The 18,246-nt window shown below is 42.5% G+C and overlaps 1 protein-coding gene across 2 annotated transcripts in view; it reads right to left on the bottom strand.

The window, feature by feature from the left end:
* The window catches only part of LOC119722969 (non-POU domain-containing octamer-binding protein-like), a 33,887-nt gene extending 17,388 nt beyond the window's left edge, over positions 1-16,499 (bottom strand). The window contains exons 1-3 of one of the 2 annotated variants that reach the window (XM_038193400.1): positions 15,768-16,499; positions 2,253-2,554; positions 877-1,035 (exon numbers count right to left, since the gene is read on the bottom strand). In XM_038193400.1, coding sequence (XP_038049328.1) covers positions 877-1,035; positions 2,253-2,554; positions 15,768-16,316 — 1,010 coding nt within the window. In that variant the 5' untranslated portion in view covers positions 16,317-16,499. The remainder of the gene's footprint in view (positions 1-876; positions 1,036-2,252; positions 2,555-15,767) is intronic. The other variant, XM_038193401.1, reaches the window with a different exon arrangement.
* Between the last annotated feature and the right edge of the window lie 1,747 nt (positions 16,500-18,246).

Below are 18,246 nucleotides of genomic sequence, written 5' to 3'. Positions count from 1 at the left end.
ATCCTCGATCCTGATTGGTCGATCCATGGCAACAAGCCCTGCTACATATAACCATGTAGCAGGGCCACGGTCATAGCGCACTTCACATATAGCGCTATTCTAAGATGCAAGCGCCATTCCGTACAACACGCATACATGTGTAATAGGACAACCACTGAAAAGTTTATGTACAGTGTGCGTGTTCAATCTTTTTAGTGTGCCAAGTTTGCTTGAAGATACATTCTTTATCGCGCTCGCGAGATAACTAACAGCTGTACTGTTGTGGCTAACATTAAAACTCAGAACCCCTGAAGTCATTGTAAGTTATGATTAATCGTAGAACTAACCATGCATCGCAGGGCATGATCAATCGTAGTTACTATGGGTTTATGAAGGATTTCATAAAATTTCATTATAGTACGTCAACAGTGTATTGAAAGAACAATATGATGACTATATCATATATTAACTCTGCCTACAGTAAATACTGTACACTCACAAAGCCCCCTTCAATGGAGAATCTAATGTGCCAGCTGTTAATAGTACAAAGCAATTGCTCACTCAGTCATATGCTAGCACAAAGCAACTTTGATAGATGATCTGAACAACAGGTAGCACAATGCTTTCGCCAATGAAGGGGGCCTTCCTGATAGAATTGATAACATGCCCGGATTGGTCTATACTGAATGGGACAACCTAATCTTGACCTATTTGAGACGGCTAAGCAAGGGGATTAATTTGGCTCCCAGAAATGACCCTAACTCTCTAAGATTTTCGAAGGAAACTTTTGGAATCCTCCAGAATGTACAAGGACACAAGCCACTCAAAGTGGCTTTATAGAAAATCCCCTAACAAAACACTTTACTTGAGCAGTCTAACAGATGTCTGAGTAGTTACCTGTTTCCCCACTGATACTCAAATGATCCAGGGGCAGCAAATCGTGGTGGGTTCTCTCTATCATGATGGTAGGACTGATTCTTGGGAATATTTTTTTCTGGAAGTCCATCTTCCTCATCACGTTGCTCTAGAGGCTCAACTGAGATAGGTGTTGGAGAACTGAAATAAAAAATTTAAAAGAGTTCTGAATGATTAACCCTAACGATACCCAACCTGCAACACTCCAACACCAGGGTTTCTATCACTTTTTGTGGCAATTTTTTTCATAGCTTTTGTAGGGCAAATGGAAAAAGTTCAAGCTGAAATTTGCATAATAGCAATACACCATTCAAACAGCACAAAATTTTGACCTACCCTATTTTTGAAAGGCATGGAATCGTAAGCAGAACATTTTTGGGGGCCTTATTATAGTCAATTGGAAGTATTGGAATTTTTTCAATTTTGCGATAACAGAGCTAATACTTTTTGCAAAGAAAGATAGATATATCTCGTTCCTGTACATGTACATGTGTATATCACACTTTCCAGGTTCAGTTCACGTGTAATTGTATAGAAAACTTGGTATAAAAGTAAAGACAGATTCATCTTTAAACCAGTGCTGTGAAAAAAATATTTTGTAGCAGCTGCGGGACTCAAATGAAAGTTGGAAAAAATCACTCGGGTGGGACTCGAACACACAACCTCCTGCTTTCTAGTGCAGATGTCTTACCACTCGACCACCGAGCTAACGGAATCAGTTAGCTGGTTCGAATCTGATGTACATAGCAGCGGGTACCGCATAAACTATTATAAGATGGAATTTTGCAAATTCCTGGTTTGACGGATTCAGGATACCATGCTCGCATAAAAATTGTGATGTGTGTTGTTGCATAGGATCCATCAAAATACACCAATGCATGGTTCAACTGCTGGTGATGATGTGGGTTGTTTTTCCTTTCAACTTGGCTGTGGGTAATTATGTATACTATGACGTTTGCATTGCCTGGAACCCGAAGGGCTATTTCAATGAGCCATTGTCCGACCTTAGCATTGCTTTGTCTGGATGGGTTATGTACATAATCCATTGTTTATATGCTGAGGCCTAATAAGCCGCAGTCACAAGCTCTCAACCGCCCAGTACATACATTTTTGTACAGCATGTGACAGACCTGGCAGGGCTACAAGCAGTATTTACCTGACCACAAAAATAGCCAAAGAGTTATTCTGTTGAGATCTTGAATCCATCCAAATCCTGCAATTCCGCTAGGCTTACAATCCTAAATCCATCAAAATCCCCCAGTCTGTGCAATATGGAGGTATCCTGAATCCGCCGAAATCCCCCGAAACAGGGGGGTGGGTTTTGATGGATTCAGGTATGTTAGGGTTAAAGGACTTACGTCGTGAGTAGAAAGACTCCCTCCTTGATCCTGGTCAGGGCATTTTGTGCCCCTGGTTTCCGTGCGAACTCAACAATTCCTTCTGATGTTGGTCGGCCACGGTCATCCACAATGACCACTGCTCTCTCCACAACACCAAACTGAGAAAACGCTTGTTCAAGGAGCTCATTGGAGACACATGATGGGATATTCTTTACTTTCAAGGCTGCACCATGTGTAGCAAAACGAACTCGAAGCATTCTGTTCTTTCTCATCGTTCCATCTAACTCTGCTTTAGCTGCTTCAGCATTGTACCTGGTGTCCTGTGTAAAAAATAGGTTATTGACTTTCAGAAAGATTGGTGAAAATAACTTGAAAAATAGATCTGAAAATTAACATTGTCTACAAAACTTAAAGCTTCTTATTGACAAACCAAATACTTTCACGTTCAAGCACATGAAAATGTTTTTTATGACCTTGGCAGTTAGTGCTTTGCACGATAATATGCGCCATCTTGTTCACGGGGCGAAGAGAATGCGCATTGCTGAGTATGCACTTTTGCACTTCGGAGTCTTCATGCGCTCATTCCAATATGCGCTCACATCGAGCAACACGTGCTCTTTTTGCCCGTGAATAAGATGGCGCATATTACCCATGAAAGTGCTTATTCCTTGCTAAAGCATGCCCCTCATGCATACTATACAAAGAGGATTACTTAAGTCAAGCAACAGCTGCCCAGCCAGCCATGCGCCGCATGACTGACAGCTTACATGTTGACCTGCAGGTCACACTACCTGTACCAGCATGCATTGCGTGTTAGCATCGCCATGTTTGAATTTAGTTACACTCAAACGTGTACAATAATGAGCCTCAAAATTACATGAAAAGAAGACATCTGAGAAAATGCCTGTGTTTTCCTTGCTACTATTCACTGGTGAATTTTCTTACAAAATGTAAAATAAACTAGCAGCAAAGTCTGAATGGGACAAATGCAACAACAACGTCCTACTCGTCACTTAAGATGGTGCTGGTGTGGCCATCTTTACGGAGGTAGTCCAAATAAATTGGCCACATTTATGGGGCTAAGTCAGGGACCTCATTCTGGATGTAATGGCGAACCTCCCATTTCATGAGCTTAGAATAGGGTGTTCAGGTCAAAATTCCTTTCAACATGAAATGTGAAAAAAATAGCATCAAATAAAAGCTCTTAACAAATTCTTTTTTGAATTATCAATATTGGATCAGCAGCTTAGGAGATATCATTTATTTTGTGTTAAATTATATGCTTTGCAGGAAGACATCATCCCTACGTATTAATAGTGGCATTTGTGGCCCTGGAACGGGAATAACCACGTGTGTGATTGCACGTGAACACACCAGAAAATCCATCTAGTATAAAACTCACTCTTCGCGCAAAATGAAAGATAATTGAAGCCAAATAAACACATTATAAGATAAATAAGACATTAAGAATTCATGTCATGACCACTCATGCATTCAGAAGTGGCTATATCAAATCAAAAATTCTTTCTGATTTTTCAATTCGTGGTAACCAACATTCTGGATCAGCTATCGACAACCAGCAAAGCCAAACAAGTTGATGACCCCTTCAAGTAGACAGGGAAACCCGTCAACATGCCAATCACATTATGGCTGATCGCAGAAAAGCACTCAAAGTCAAGCCTCACTTTGAATCAACTAATAAACGTGGACCACCCCTGCGTGTGTCAAAAGCTTTGGGGGACAACAATGCAGAGCAAAGGTGGTTCATTCATAAATCTCTCGGTCGACGTAGGTACATCAAAAGGCTGTTTTATGTTTCAGGGCTTGAATTGAACGACGGCCACAACGGCCAGTGTCGTCGTTGCCTTCTTACTGGCCGAGGTGCCCCACAAAAAATCCCTGTCTTCACGGCCAGTTTTGCCTTGCCCCATAATTACCTTGGTCGTCGTGCCCTTTTTGCAAAAACATCTATCAGCCTATTAAAACCACTACAATCCTTGATTCCAGTTGTTTTTCCACACATTGACAATGTATTTCGATGCCATGCCAGCCCGATCAGTTGTCTTAATATCTCGCTGAATCAATCACACACGCGCAGTACGGTAGTGGCCGGCCGGCCAAACGCCGGCGATTCCCCACTGTATGTATGATGTACACACACGTACACTGACAACTGAATCTCCAGTTCCTGTATGTGCCGATACTTCAAGTAGCGACACCCCCGCCGCAAAAATATATGTCGGCAGATCTTACGCACTGTCAACCGACTTTCTTCTTCTCAGTGCTTGCATGCGCGGTACAGAACGCATTGATGTTTGTGTATGAGGCAAACAAGCTCGGGGCATTGCAAAAAACAGGCGTGCACATGGTTTCGATTGTCAAAAGGGGAAATGGCGATCGTGTATTGATTATGGGCCCGATTCCCTAAGAGAACAAAATCAACTTTTAATCCACATTAAGAACATGCAGGTAGGTTTTAGTTAGAGGGAAGGATTTCGAATTTTTGAGGGGAATTTGGAGGGAAAACGACAACGAAAAAACGCAACACGAAAATAGAGATGGCGATCGCGGGTCACCAACCATAAAACCGCTTACAAAAAACGTAATTTCTATCCCCAAAAAGTGTTCGAAATTACAAAACAGGTGCCATATAAGCTGAGAGAAGTCTGCTTTAGGTTGAAAAGGTAATTTTTTGAATGATAAAAACACCTTTGACTCAAATTTGATCGAAACTAAAGAGGGGCCCTAAACTACATGATCGCCCATGTCAGAACTGATGCGAATTTCCTATACATTTATTCTTATTTCTTATGTTTAACTTCTCCGTACTGTGTTAAATGTTTCCTAAGCGAGACTGGCGAAGTCTATTTTGTTTGTAAATAAAGATTTATCAATGTAAACACCTGTATATGTTGTATTTGTTCTTCCTACTATTGTTCATTGAGCCACGGTATGATCCAGTGTGTCAGTGTGAGTGCAAAAAGTGAAAGCGAGTGATTCTTATGCAAATAGCGCTTTTCACCCACTGGCTGTAAAATGCTGCAGATATCGCGCGAATGCCAGAGGACTTTGCGATCGCAATATAGCAAGTCACGGTCACTCCAAAACCGTTGAGTTTGGATCCAGAAATTTCCACTTTTGAGGTGGCAGATCTGCTCGATCTACCGTGAGTAGTTTTATTGGTTAACATAGATACCAGATTCTTGATTTTAGCGAATTTTGTTTATATTTTGTTTAGAAAATTGACGTTTGATTTATGATCTAATGAGACATAGTTTCAGTTAGCACCGATGTGCGTACATTGTAGTAATTTTTATGACGTCATATGACTTTCTCAGTTTTCATTAGAATTTTGGATCACTTATTGGTCGATTTAATTATAGATTGTGTCATTGGATCATGGTTTGAGAATTGATAACTTTATTTGAAGTTTAAGTGGAATTTTGTAAAGGATGACGTCATAGATTATGTCTGCGCAGATAACGGTTATTTCTATGATTTGGTTGGCCAAATATGGCATATGCTGTGTAGTTGAAGTGACTATTATTGCAGAACGTAGACGTTTTAGGTTTTGAAATTATAAATTTCAGATGGCTCAGGGTCAGTGCGCCAGAGCAAGGCCTTATCTGGCATAGCCTGATGGGCCCGTATTGAAGCTCCCGATCAAGAAGAACCCTACCCCGGCCAAGCAACACGGCGAGCGGAAGCACAGACGGCGCCTGCTTGAAGCAACTGAGACAGAAAGCTGCCCAGTCTCTGGAGGGTTCAAGGCCTTCAAGTCCACGGGACAACCGGGAACCAGTGATGTAGTGCCTTGATGCTGGGCCTTGGCCTTAAGGCTGCCTTAAGGCTGGATTTTAGGGCCTTGGCCTTGGCCTCGAGGCTTGAGGGCAAAAAGCCTTGGCCTTGAGGGATCAATGCCTTACAATTTTGAGTCAAGGCTCTTCAAGGCCCATAGATTTTTGCATTTTCGAGATAAATCTGTTTGAAATTTTGCTGTTACCATTTTAATCGTGTTACCATGGAGGAGGGAAACACCCTATAGATTTGTGTGTTGGGCACACTTCCACTTTTATAGCATCATATTTTGTTACCATTGTAGTAGATTTGCTGCAACAATATTCTGTACACTTGTGGGGCTAATGAGATGATCACTTAAATTGTATACAATTATGGAATACATCTGATTGGTTGTATATGTCTCCCTGATAAGTGCTAAAGATTTGCATGTATCTGTTTTAGATAATGCTAATATTTCTGACCATGTTGGCCCAGCAAATAAAAATTTCCCAAATCAGGTTCTTGGATCCCCCTTTTGTTACACTCGGGAGAATTGTGCGTCAATATATCGTTATTTTGTTTTAGTAAACCATATTCATGAAGACCTGAACTTATACTTTTAACCCTAACTCCTGGGGCTCTTTTACTAGAAAGTATCCTGAATCTGCCAAAATCCACCAATTTTGTCATGCAAAAAATGCTGGTATACTGAATCCATCAGAATCCCCCAGTGTAGATTCTGGAGGTATCCTGAATCCGCCAGAATCCACCAGCAAAAGTCTTGATGGATTCTGGCGGATTCAGGATACCATGGTGGCATAAAAAAAAATACAGCATGTTTTTCCATAGAGTCTTCAAAATCCATCACCTAAATTTCTGGTGGATTTTGACGGATTCAGGATACCATGCTCGCATGAAAATTGTGATGTGTGTTGTTGCATAGGATCCATCAAAATACACCAATGCATGGCGACCCCAGCATGGATCAGTACCGAAGTGAATACGTCTCGCACACAAAATTTGTGTGAAAGACATTAGCGCATGTTTCAGCCCGTAAACCATAGATATAGAATGAAAAGACTAGATCGGCAGCGCGTCCACACGCGCCCAGTCACTGTGCGATAAATCTCCGCCATTTTGGTTGTCTCTCATAGACGCGCAACAAATTAACGTAAAGTAATGGCGCTAAATGTATCTTTCCTCCAGCACGTGACCTAGCTCAACACGCGTGAAGCAAGAAATGTGCACCGAGTATTTACGCGATGCGCACACATAATTATTAGCGATGCACATGGTGTTCTTTGCGCGTAAACGGTGTTGCGTTCGTCACGTTTTCGCGCATTATTTGTATCTTTCCTCCAGCACGTGACCCTCCATGCAAGTCCACCCAGTACATGTGTGTACATGTTTGTACAGTATGTGACAGACTTGGCGGGGCTAGTGCCAGCAGTATTTACTTGACCACAAACATTGCAAAAGAGTTAAACTGTTGAGATCCTGAATCCATCAAAGTCCCCCAATAGCTCAAAATGGAGGTATCCTGAATCCATCAAAATCCGCCAGTTCCGCTAGGCTTCGAATCCTGAGTCCATCCAAATCCCCCAGTTTGTTCAATATGGAGGTACATGTATCCTGAATCCGCTGAAATCCCCCGAAACAGGGGGGTGGATTTTGATGGATTTAGGTACGTTAGGGTTAATAGATTGCAGTCATAAAACAGTGTATGCGAGCATGTTGATTGCAATTAAAGACAAGTTGTTCTTCTTAATGAGCGATTCGTGATGATGTGTCATGTGACTATAATTAGTTCTATATTAGTGGTCATTTATAAAACAGGGCCTTGGCCTTAACGGTTAAGCCTTGGCCTTGGCCTTGAGGCTTGAGGGTCAAAGCCTTGGCCTTGGCCTTGAGGGTCAAAACCTTGGCCTTGGCCTTGAGGGTCAAAGCCTTTGCTCCAACACTGCCGGGAACCGACCGGAGGAGCCGACAACGCGTGATTCGCGAATATATTGGTGGGCCCACCATACTTTGTTAAGTATAGAATTAAATATTTGAGTTGAAATGTTAAGATTTGATTGGAAGTATTGATTGAAGATTTGATTTGAAGTATTATATGGAGATTTGATTAGGAAAGTTGATTTGAAGATTTGATTTGAGGAATGTTGAAGAGTTTAAGACAGGTGAAGGTCAAGTGATTTCAGAGGAGATTGTAACATTATTTGTTTGGTATTTCTTGGTGTTTTGTTTTGGGTTTAATTTTGTTCCTTGTTATTCCGTTTACTTGATTAACCCTAACCCTGCCAGACGCAGCACAGTGCATCAGGTGGAAAAGAACTGGTGCACTTTGATGCGTTCAGCTACCAACACCAGTGCATGAATGGCCAACTCTGAAGCAATGAGAGCTAAGTCCCATGAAACAATGCCACAGTTGTATCCTGCTGCATGCAGTAACCACCGACTCTGAGGCAGTGTGGCCTTGAGACTTTTCCCCTGATGGATCTTGCTACACTGGGCAGGCTTGTCACTTAGTCAAGTGTTGCATGTTGCTACGTTTGGCAGGGTTCTAGCAAACATACCCTGGAGGGTTAGGGTTAATTAATACCCAGTTAAGTGTTTATTTGTTTACCTTTCGTTTAACATTTAATTGGTTTAATTTTCTGTTTATTTGGTTTAATTGTTTATTTTGATTAAATTCTTTTAGAATTCTATTTCCAAGTTTTACAGTGTTTTTTTCATAGTATTTTTGTTTGTTAGGGTGACAAACGGCCGAAATTTTAAGTTTCGTCATGTAGCATTTATTTGCGCGCGTTACAGCCGATATACATGTATATTCACATTTTTTTAGCCGGCCTCTGTGCCCCTTCTGCAGATATTAGTTTGGCCTTAGTGCCCTCCCAACTGGCCTTGGTGCCCTCTATAATTTTGCTCCATTCAAGGCTTAAGTGGCCTTGCTCTAAAAATTCCCAAATTCAAAGCCTGATGTTTGGAAAGCTTGAACTCTAAGCTTTCCATTGGTGTGAAATTCATGTGTGTTTGATAGCAAATAGTTGTCTGTTTTCGAGGATAAATATTGGTGAGATTTTTGTGGTGCAGCGTACGTATTTTCTGTCTTTTTTCACACAAGGAACTGAACAAGGGTCAGACAACTCGACTGTTGAGACAACTTGACCGTCTGTGCGTCAAATGGAAAGACAAATTGTCCGTTGGTGTTGAGACAAGTCGACTTGCAATTTTTTTGGGGGGGGGGAGCATTGGGGGCTGGTACACTTTGCGGGCATGATGGTTTGGTGGGGCTCGGTCAAAGTTTTATTTTGGGAACCGGGTTGGTTCTGTGTAATACTGCGGCTGTGATAGTGTGGTGCCGATAGACCTATTGGACAACGAAAAAAAAGCTGTGACCATCTAGTACATTTAAAGTGGACATATCGACGGGATTTTTGTCTTTCATTCATCGTTTGCAGAGGTTTGGATGATGAAATCATTTAAATTAGTTTGTTTGGGCATTAACATTACAAGCCGTCATTTTTGGAAATAAAGTAAGCCCTGGGACGAGGTTGGGTCTGCCTTCCTTTGTTACAGATTGTTCTCAGCTGATGTAGCACGTTTGTCAAGCACATGTTCGCTTATCACCACAGTCCTTTTGATTTGAAAATCACACGTGTGTGGAAAAAGACACACCTGGATTTTTCTAGGTGAGTGATTTTTCTAGGCCTGTGATTTTTCCTAGGTGTGTGATTTCTGTGGTCCAAACTGGTACTGAACAATCTGTTATTTCATTTTCTATTCATCTTGGTTTAAGGCCAAAAAAAAAAGTCTCCGGTTTCTGGTATGCGCGCGCGTCGCCGTAGCCATGCGCGTCGGCAAAATGAAAAAGTTTTTTTTTCAATGAAAGATGATGTCTCAAAACCGCCAAACTCACTGGTTTGACTGAAATCCTGCTACTAGACAATTTTAACGTGTTTTTAGATGGGGTTATGATCAAGAATAAGCTTTATGTGGCCTCTCTGGACTCCCATATATTTGCACTAAGTTTAGTCGGGCACCATTTGCAGTCATCAGCCGACATTTGAAGCAAAAAAGTCAGGGAGAAAAAGAAAAAAAGCCGCGTCGCCGCACCACTTTTTGGACAAGCTCCATACCAGAAACCGGAGACTTATTTTTTTTGGCCTGAAGTAGAAAATACAAGAATATTCTTATATGATGAATTTAATTGATAGGAAGCCAGATCCACCTGTTCGTGTTATTATTTATTTTTTTATTGAATACATTAAGCACAAGAAGTAAGATGTTAATTTGCTGTGCATTTTTTGCTTAGAAATTCCTTGTATTCATAAAGTAGGTCCTCAATGTTATTTGTTCAACAACAAAAAAAATAAGATTTCCTCTTATTTTCGCTTCGCGGCGAGCAGAAGTGTTCCCGCGTGCGGTGAGAGAGGAAAGGGTACAACTATAGAATACAGGGCCACTCCATTCTATATCCGTGCATCCATGGCTGCGTGGATGCGCAGTCGGTTTTCTAAACCCCCCTTTATTGATTAAAATTCACTTCATGCCCACTCCGCACCCGCACATCCGCACATCCAGGCATCCAATAAAGCGCCCTCTATTGATTAAAATTTACTTCATGCCCACTCCGCATCCGCGCATCTGCGCATCCGCGCATCCGCGCATCCAGGCATTCAATAAAGCGCCCTCTATTGATTACAATTTACTTCATGCCCACCCCGCATACGCGCATCCACACATCCAAGACGGAATGAGTGGGTAGGTTGGGGTTGGTTTGAGATAGGGAAATAAAGTAGTGGGTCCTATAGGGTAAATACAGTAGAGCGTTCCGGGGTATATAAAGCGCCCTCTTTTGATGACTTCATGCTCATCCACCCCGCATCCGCGCATCCAAGACATCCCAAGCCGTCTCACTCGGTATATATACTACGTATTTGTCAATAATTCACTCTCTATAGCGCCCTCTATTGATCACAATTGACTTCATGCTCATTCACTCTTTATACCGCCCTCTATTTTTTTTTATACATTCATACCAAAGATCCTATAGCGCCACTTGCGGCGCTATACGGCGCTATAGGATCTTTGGTTCATACCGTACCATACCCGCGCGCGTACGCAAAGGAGAAGTCTCATATATACCAACGTTGCTTCGTTCTCAAAAGAGTGCCATTCTACTCAACGATCCCACTCCTCACATTGCATCCAACTACAAAAAAAAAAACCTTTTCCGGTGTGGCCCTGCATTCTATAGTCGCTCCGAGGAAAGGACTGGAAACTTGTTTAAAACGATGTCTATTTTAGCTGCGACAGAAAAAAAATGTCGAATCATAATGAAACAAGACGGTATAATACAATGCGCATGCGTCAGTTGGGGAAAGTCCAGCCCCATAAATGTGGCCAATTTACTGGACTACCTCCGTAAATAAAGGCCACACTTCCATCATGTACAAAAACATGTCAAACTTTGTCAAATTTTAATTTTCACATTTAGGCTTGGTTTTTAGTTTATAGACCAGTTCCAACCCCGAGATTTTTTTCAACCCTTTTCCCACTTTTAAATTTTCAACCCGGTTCTGACACGGGTAGCGAGCTCTAGCCGGATCGAAATCAACCCTGGGAGGGACCAGGGTTGAAAATCTTAACCCGGATCGAAATTGCATTTTTCGGCATGAACTGTGTCGAAAATGATAGTGTGAACCGCCCCGAGTTGAGTCACTCGCAGCTGATTCGTGTTGAGTTGAGGCCGACATTCTACCGAAAATCTGACACGACGTGCATATTTCCCTCCACCATCATCGCCATCACAAACACCGATCACGAAATAATCGCTCCCTTATTATGTACCCCAAAAAGTACATTTCTAACGTTAAATAGAACGAATCGTCTAACGAAATGACAGGAGCCATTTTGGAAATATTGCACAGCTGCGGCGGTGCCATAGTTGAAATCGGACACCCATGAAAATCGGATTCCTTTACTCTCTTATTCAGTGTTCTCCAACTTTGAAAATTAAAGGTTGGCGCTGGGGTCGGCGGGGACTCCTACGAGCCGGAGCGCGGAGCGTGGAGCGTGGAGCGCGAAGCCCTTACGGCGTGGGGTCCGGGGCCCGCTTAAGGGCCCCGGGAAAATTTTGGATTCTAGATGCTCTGTGGTGCAATCTGAGGCGATTCCAGGCCAGTTCCCCCGATTTTTTTAGCATTCAAAAATTTCCTTTTCAACCTAAAGCAGACTTCTCTCAGATCAAATGACACCTTTTTGTAATTTTGCAAAACAAAATGGGATACAAATTACGTTTTTTTTGACGCGATTTTATGGGTGGTGCCGGTGCCGTGCGATCGTCATCTTTATTTTCATGTTGCGTTTTGTCGTTGTCATCGTCATTTCCCCCTCAAATTTCCCTCTATTTATGACCTACCTGTATGTTCTTAAATGTCGCCAACAAGTTTGGTAAGTCAAATAAATTAAAAGTGGATTTTGTTCTCTTAGCGAACCGGGCCCATACACGATCGCCATTTATAACTTTTGACAATCGGCATGATCGGAACACCATGTGCACGCGTGTTTTGGCCTCGAGCTCGTTTGCCTCGTACAAGAACATCAATGCGTATTATATACCGCGCGTGCAAGCACTGAGAAAAAGAAAGTCGGTTGGCTGCACGTAAGATCTGCCGTACGTACTCCTGCTGGTGTGTGTGTGTGTACAAATACAGATATATATTTTTGCGGCGGGGTTGTCGCTACTTGAAGAATCGGCACACTCCGGAACTGGGGATTCAGTTGTCAGTGTGTGTACATCGCGCGTACCTAGTACTGTACGGTGCATGGGAATCGCTGGTGTTTGCACAGCCGGCCGTGCGTGTGATTGATTCAGCGAGATTTTAAGACAACCCCGATCGGGCTGGGATGACATCGAAATACATTGTTAATGTGTGGAAAAACAACTGAAATCAATTATTTTAGTTGTAAATGTACACTGTAGAGTCAAAAAAAATTAAACCTGGCGGCAGAATTTAAAGCTTGGCGGGGACTTCTTAAACATGGCGGGCGCCGCAGAAAGCATGGCGGGGCGCCAGGTTTGTTCTACATGTTGGAGAACACTGCTTATTGGTCAAGCCCTCTCACGTGATAGATCCTTCTCGTAACTATCATACTTAAGCATGCGCAATTCTACCAATGAGTCCGTATTTCACAGAGTAGTAAATTCACGCTGCACACCGGCCTGTCCGTTGCCTCGTGCGCGCAGCCGCGTGCGTCACAATGCATGATGTGATTGAGAAAATCATCACAGCGCCCAATGCCGAATGCGATCCGTGTTGAGAATTTGTAGCGTGAATACACAGGGGCCTTAGCCGGATTGAACGTTACACGGTTCACGTGGCGGCCGTTCCCGTAAAGAACAGTGTAAACGTTGCGTCTCTCCGATTCGTGTAGAAAACAACTCGGGCTGAACCGGGATGGATCTGGGTAGGTTTCAACACGGTTCGAAAAAGAGATAGTGTGAAAAGCATAGCTGCCAACTTTTCAAAATCCCAATTAGTAATCAACCCGCGCGGTCATTTTCAACTGCTATTATCAAAAGTGTATGTACCAGCTTTACCAACATCGAGTACAGGTACATGGTTTACATGTGCATACCATTCTTGTTGTGAAATATAATGTACTGTAGGCCAAAAGATAATAAAAAAAAAAAAAATAATAATAATAATAATAATTTTTTTTTAAATTCATTTTGTTTTACTGTCTGCATTTGTTTGTTGAAGTCAAATAAATAATAACAATAATAACGTGCACATTTTTTTTTTTTGAGATGCATGCTATCGATGTTGAGTTTCGAGTTCGCATCGTGTTTTTACACACAATGATTTAGGGCCACCGTATGCAATAGAAATATCCTGCCAACATACCTTGCAAACACATGCTGATTTATTTTTTATGGACGTTGTGATAAACTCATACTCTTATACAATTCCATGATTAAAATCTCGCACTGATGGGTCTCATCCCGGCAAACTCGGAGCGCGCCGTGGGGGGTACGTACTTGCACTTGTACGCATGCACATACTATCATTCCGCTACTACCGTACCCCCCCCTAGCAAAATTTAGCTAGAAATTTCACTTTCCATCCGGATCGTAAGTAAACTTCAGTACAACCATCTTAAATCGATGTCTACTTGTACCTTAGACCCGTGAATGTGGCTTGTAAACTACGCCACGCGCTTGTACATGTTCGAACCAAGCGAAATCGTCCTTCCGTGACAAAGACTGAACATTGCCTTACCGTGTGATAAGTATTCACATATCAAGCTTTCTTGAACATGTTGAAATCTGCTTTTACGCCAAATCTGGCATTCAAACGAAATTCGAGGTAAAATCTGGCAAGATCTCGACATCGAAGTAGAAGTCCTGCAACCTCCTCCTGATGCATGTGATTTACTACCTGATAAATGCTGCGGATAATTTGGTATCGCACTGACGCTCCGGGCATTCCTTTTGTCCGGATCGTAAGTGCGATTCCAAATTATTAGCTGCATTTATCACGTGGCCTCGTTATAGGCCAATCAGACGCCGCCTATCATATGCGCCACATGAAGCAGACGGGTAGCTCGGAGGGCTCCAATAATTTTGCACGCAAATGACCCTGGGTACTCGTCCAGGGTCATTTGTCAGGGTCACTTGTCAGGTTAAAATCTAATTTCTACACGTTCGTATGGGTCTTCATTGATGGCAAATTTCGTCGAAATGACACATCCTGAACACGCGGGAAGGCAAATTTAGATTTCTAGGTGAGTATTCAACATCCATATGGAATTATGTATGGCGGATCGATTTTGCTAGGTTCGAAAATACACAACAGCGTGGCGTTGTATACAATGCCACGTTCAGGTGTCTACTTGTACCTCAGTTGGCGTATCTAGTAATTTGGAGGCCGTTTTGAGGGTGAAATCTGATGTTTTTGTTGGGCAATGTTGGGTTTTTGGGTCAATGACAGAATTGTGTTGCTCGGCAAACATCATTATTAGGGTAATCCTTACTTTTAGGACCCCGTTCCTATATAGGAAGGGAAAGACTCACCAAAACAGTTGACTAAATGACACTCAAAATTGACATTCTGATATTTCTTGGCACATCTGAACAATTGGCAATGACACCTTCTTGAATATCAGCAGGATTAATTTTGTGGAAAGAGGGCAGGGCTTTGATTTATGAGGGAAATTCAGGGGTAAAAGACGACGATGACAACCAGAAAACAGACTCAAAAATGAGTGAACTTCGTATATGGAAATCTTTCCAGCATCGGGCTTTCATTATGTAGGGATGGCTCGATCATGTCGATGCTGATTGGCTGATAAAAAATAAACATCTTTTTTATTTTTTTTAGCAGCCAATCAGCATCGGGCTTTCATTATGTAGGGCTTTCACGCGTGTGAGAACTACAACATGCACGTCTGACTGCGAAAAAAGGTAGGAAAGTCACATTTTCTTTGAAAGTGCTTTCAAAATTACAACTAACATGAGTTTATATGAAGAACAAAAACTGCTTTAGCCTGCAAAAGTCACATTGGTACTCGACAGTCATCTGCAAAAGTCAGTTTTGAACAGAACTCGTAAAACTAAAAGTAAGGATTACCAGTATTAGCTTGGACCCCACTTTCGCCAGACCATGTCCGAATGTTAAAAAGGCGATAAGTTGGGTCCAAGTTACTCGGACTAGGGCCTAGACTTTCTGTTGATAATCAACTTACCAATCTAATGAAGCCGAATCCTTTAGTTTTATTCAGGAAAACCTCCGAAATTTCACCATACTTTGCGAATAGGCTTTTAAAATCTTCTTCAGTCGTGTCAGGGGTCAGATTTCCCACGAACAGCCGGCATCGCTGGGTGAACTTTTTTTCTGGTTTTCGGCTGGATGTTTCTACCATCACATCTCCGTCTTGTGTAGCTTGGTTGCTGTCGTCTCTTCGGTCGTGGTCCCGTTGATGATGACGTCTATCTCTGTCGCCTGAAGACATGCTTGAAGAACTCCGCTCAGATGATTTGTTTAGTATATCTTGTTTGGATTCCTGATGTGCCCGGGAATCCTTAGGAACATCTTTGACACTGGGCTTCATTGTGTTCGGCTCCTGGGCTGCATCGCGACTTGGATTTGGATTGGCTCTGACACTTGACGGACTTGAAGATGAAGTACCACCCTGGTCTTTCTTTATTAGCGGTCGCTGTGGAGTATTCTTCCTGTTATCATAATTACTCCTTTGACCTCCCCTGTACGGACGATCATTTCGACCACGATTCATTCTGTGAAAAGTCGTGGAAAATGTGTTAAATTGGTAGACAATTTGTTATCAAAATTCAACAAAGTCCACCCCCGCTTTGTTGGACAAACAAGATGGCGCGTGAGAGTCGAGGCGGCGCAGCTTCGCTGGTTCTCTCTCAAAGATCTCAGCCAGCGTCGTAAAGCTGCGATGGTATAAGCTAGCTATGTCAATCAAGCCTGCCGCGTACCACTGATATCCCACGCACGCGGCGGCGCGCTTGGCCGGCCGGCAGGCATGTAGCCTTTCACCAAGGCCATCGTGGCTTAACTTGCCCGCATTCAAAGCAGCGAAAACGCGAAGCGACTGGAGATGGAGACCGCACATGCGAGTGGCAAAGCCACGAGGGCCCAACCTCGACCCCAGGATGTCGAGCAGTACTTAATCTTTGCTCAAGTCGCTTCGGGTCTTCGCAACTCCGCCGCTCTAAGCCACGATGGCCTGGGCGAAAGGCATGCGGCTAGCCTCAGATCGTCATGCATAATCATAGAACTGTTATTGAGTGGCTCAGCAATTAATATCGCAAGGTAAAATCTGCACTTTTCCATCTCACGAGGCGAAGCCGAGTGAACTGGAAAAGTCCAGATTTTACCGAGCGATAATATTCCTCCCATTTCACAATTTAAAGCCATTCAATATTTTTTTTTTATAACACCTCACCCACAGATTCTGTGTCTTGATTGGCCGAGAGCGAGTCACATGTTACTTTCTAATTTTGCTATCTTTCTGTGCACGGCCAAAAGTACTATGCGCATAGCAACCAAAGTACTATACAATAGCAACCAAAGTACTATTTCCACGGCGCGGTATTCGTGTGCAAATGCATGCTGGTGTGTGCGTTGCGCGTTGTGCGTATCGCGTATTATTCCAAAGAGAGCGCGCCGCAGACTTGGGTTCAAACATTTCGTGAAGGGTTAGTGTTTAAGAGAAATTTAAGAGAGAAATACATTTTCCACCAATTTTGTATTGAAATTGAAGTTTATTTCAACTGTGTTCAGATTTAAATAATGTAAAATATTAAAATCAAGCAGAATCTGTGGGTGAAGTGTTATAAAACAAATATTCAATGCTTTATCTCGTGGCGAAGTAAAACTAGCCTCCCTCGGTGATCCATGGACCATTCTATTTTCCCTCGGCTTCGCCTCGGGAAAATAGAATGGTCCATGGATCACCTCGGGAGGCTGGTTTTACTACACCACTCGAAGTATTCAATATTTGTATAATATAACTGACATATAGATTCTTGTCATTTGGTATATTTGAACTTTTATTTCAATACAAAACTCTTCCAAACCACCCCTTCACGAAAATGTTTGAACCCAACGCTGCAGCGCCGGTGTAGCGTGAATATCCGACTCCATGAAATGTGGACTCATTGGTAGTACTGCGCACTCGTGAGTACGATACCATGCTATTTTTAGGATCGTTTCGGAAGAGTGACCTGTCACGTGCGAGGGATTAACCAATAATAGGAAAAACGGGTCAGATTTTCATAAGAGTCGGATTTTCATGTGACACCGGCTCTTTGGAACAATACGCGCTAATACGAGCAACGCTAAACGCGCACACCAGCATGCATTTGCACACAAATACCGCGTCATGGAACAAGCCTGATCCTAGACTTGACTCAAGTCGGAATTGCTTAAGTTGGTATCTTAAAAAAAAAAAAAGTAGCGAAAATCAATATATTTTCATTGGGTTAGCCAAAGCGAGAATTTACATTTGAATGGAATCAGCGGAGTGTGACATTAAGGTGTGGTTGAACAGGCGTGTTTAAGTCACTGACCGAATTCACCAGCAAGCAGTTCGCACGTCAAATTTGTGTGTGTTCTTTTTCGTGCCTAATTTTCGATAGAGGGTGTCCTCAAATGAACAATCTTCTTCTGCACAAGAAGCACATGTCTCCCTGAAA

Source organism: Patiria miniata, unplaced genomic scaffold (assembly GCF_015706575.1).
Source record: "Patiria miniata isolate m_02_andy unplaced genomic scaffold, ASM1570657v1 HiC_scaffold_16, whole genome shotgun sequence".
Taxonomy (NCBI): Eukaryota; Metazoa; Echinodermata; class Asteroidea; order Valvatida; family Asterinidae; genus Patiria; species Patiria miniata.
The sequence above is the reverse complement of the archived record's forward strand: the minus strand, read 5'-3'. Positions and strand labels throughout refer to the sequence as shown.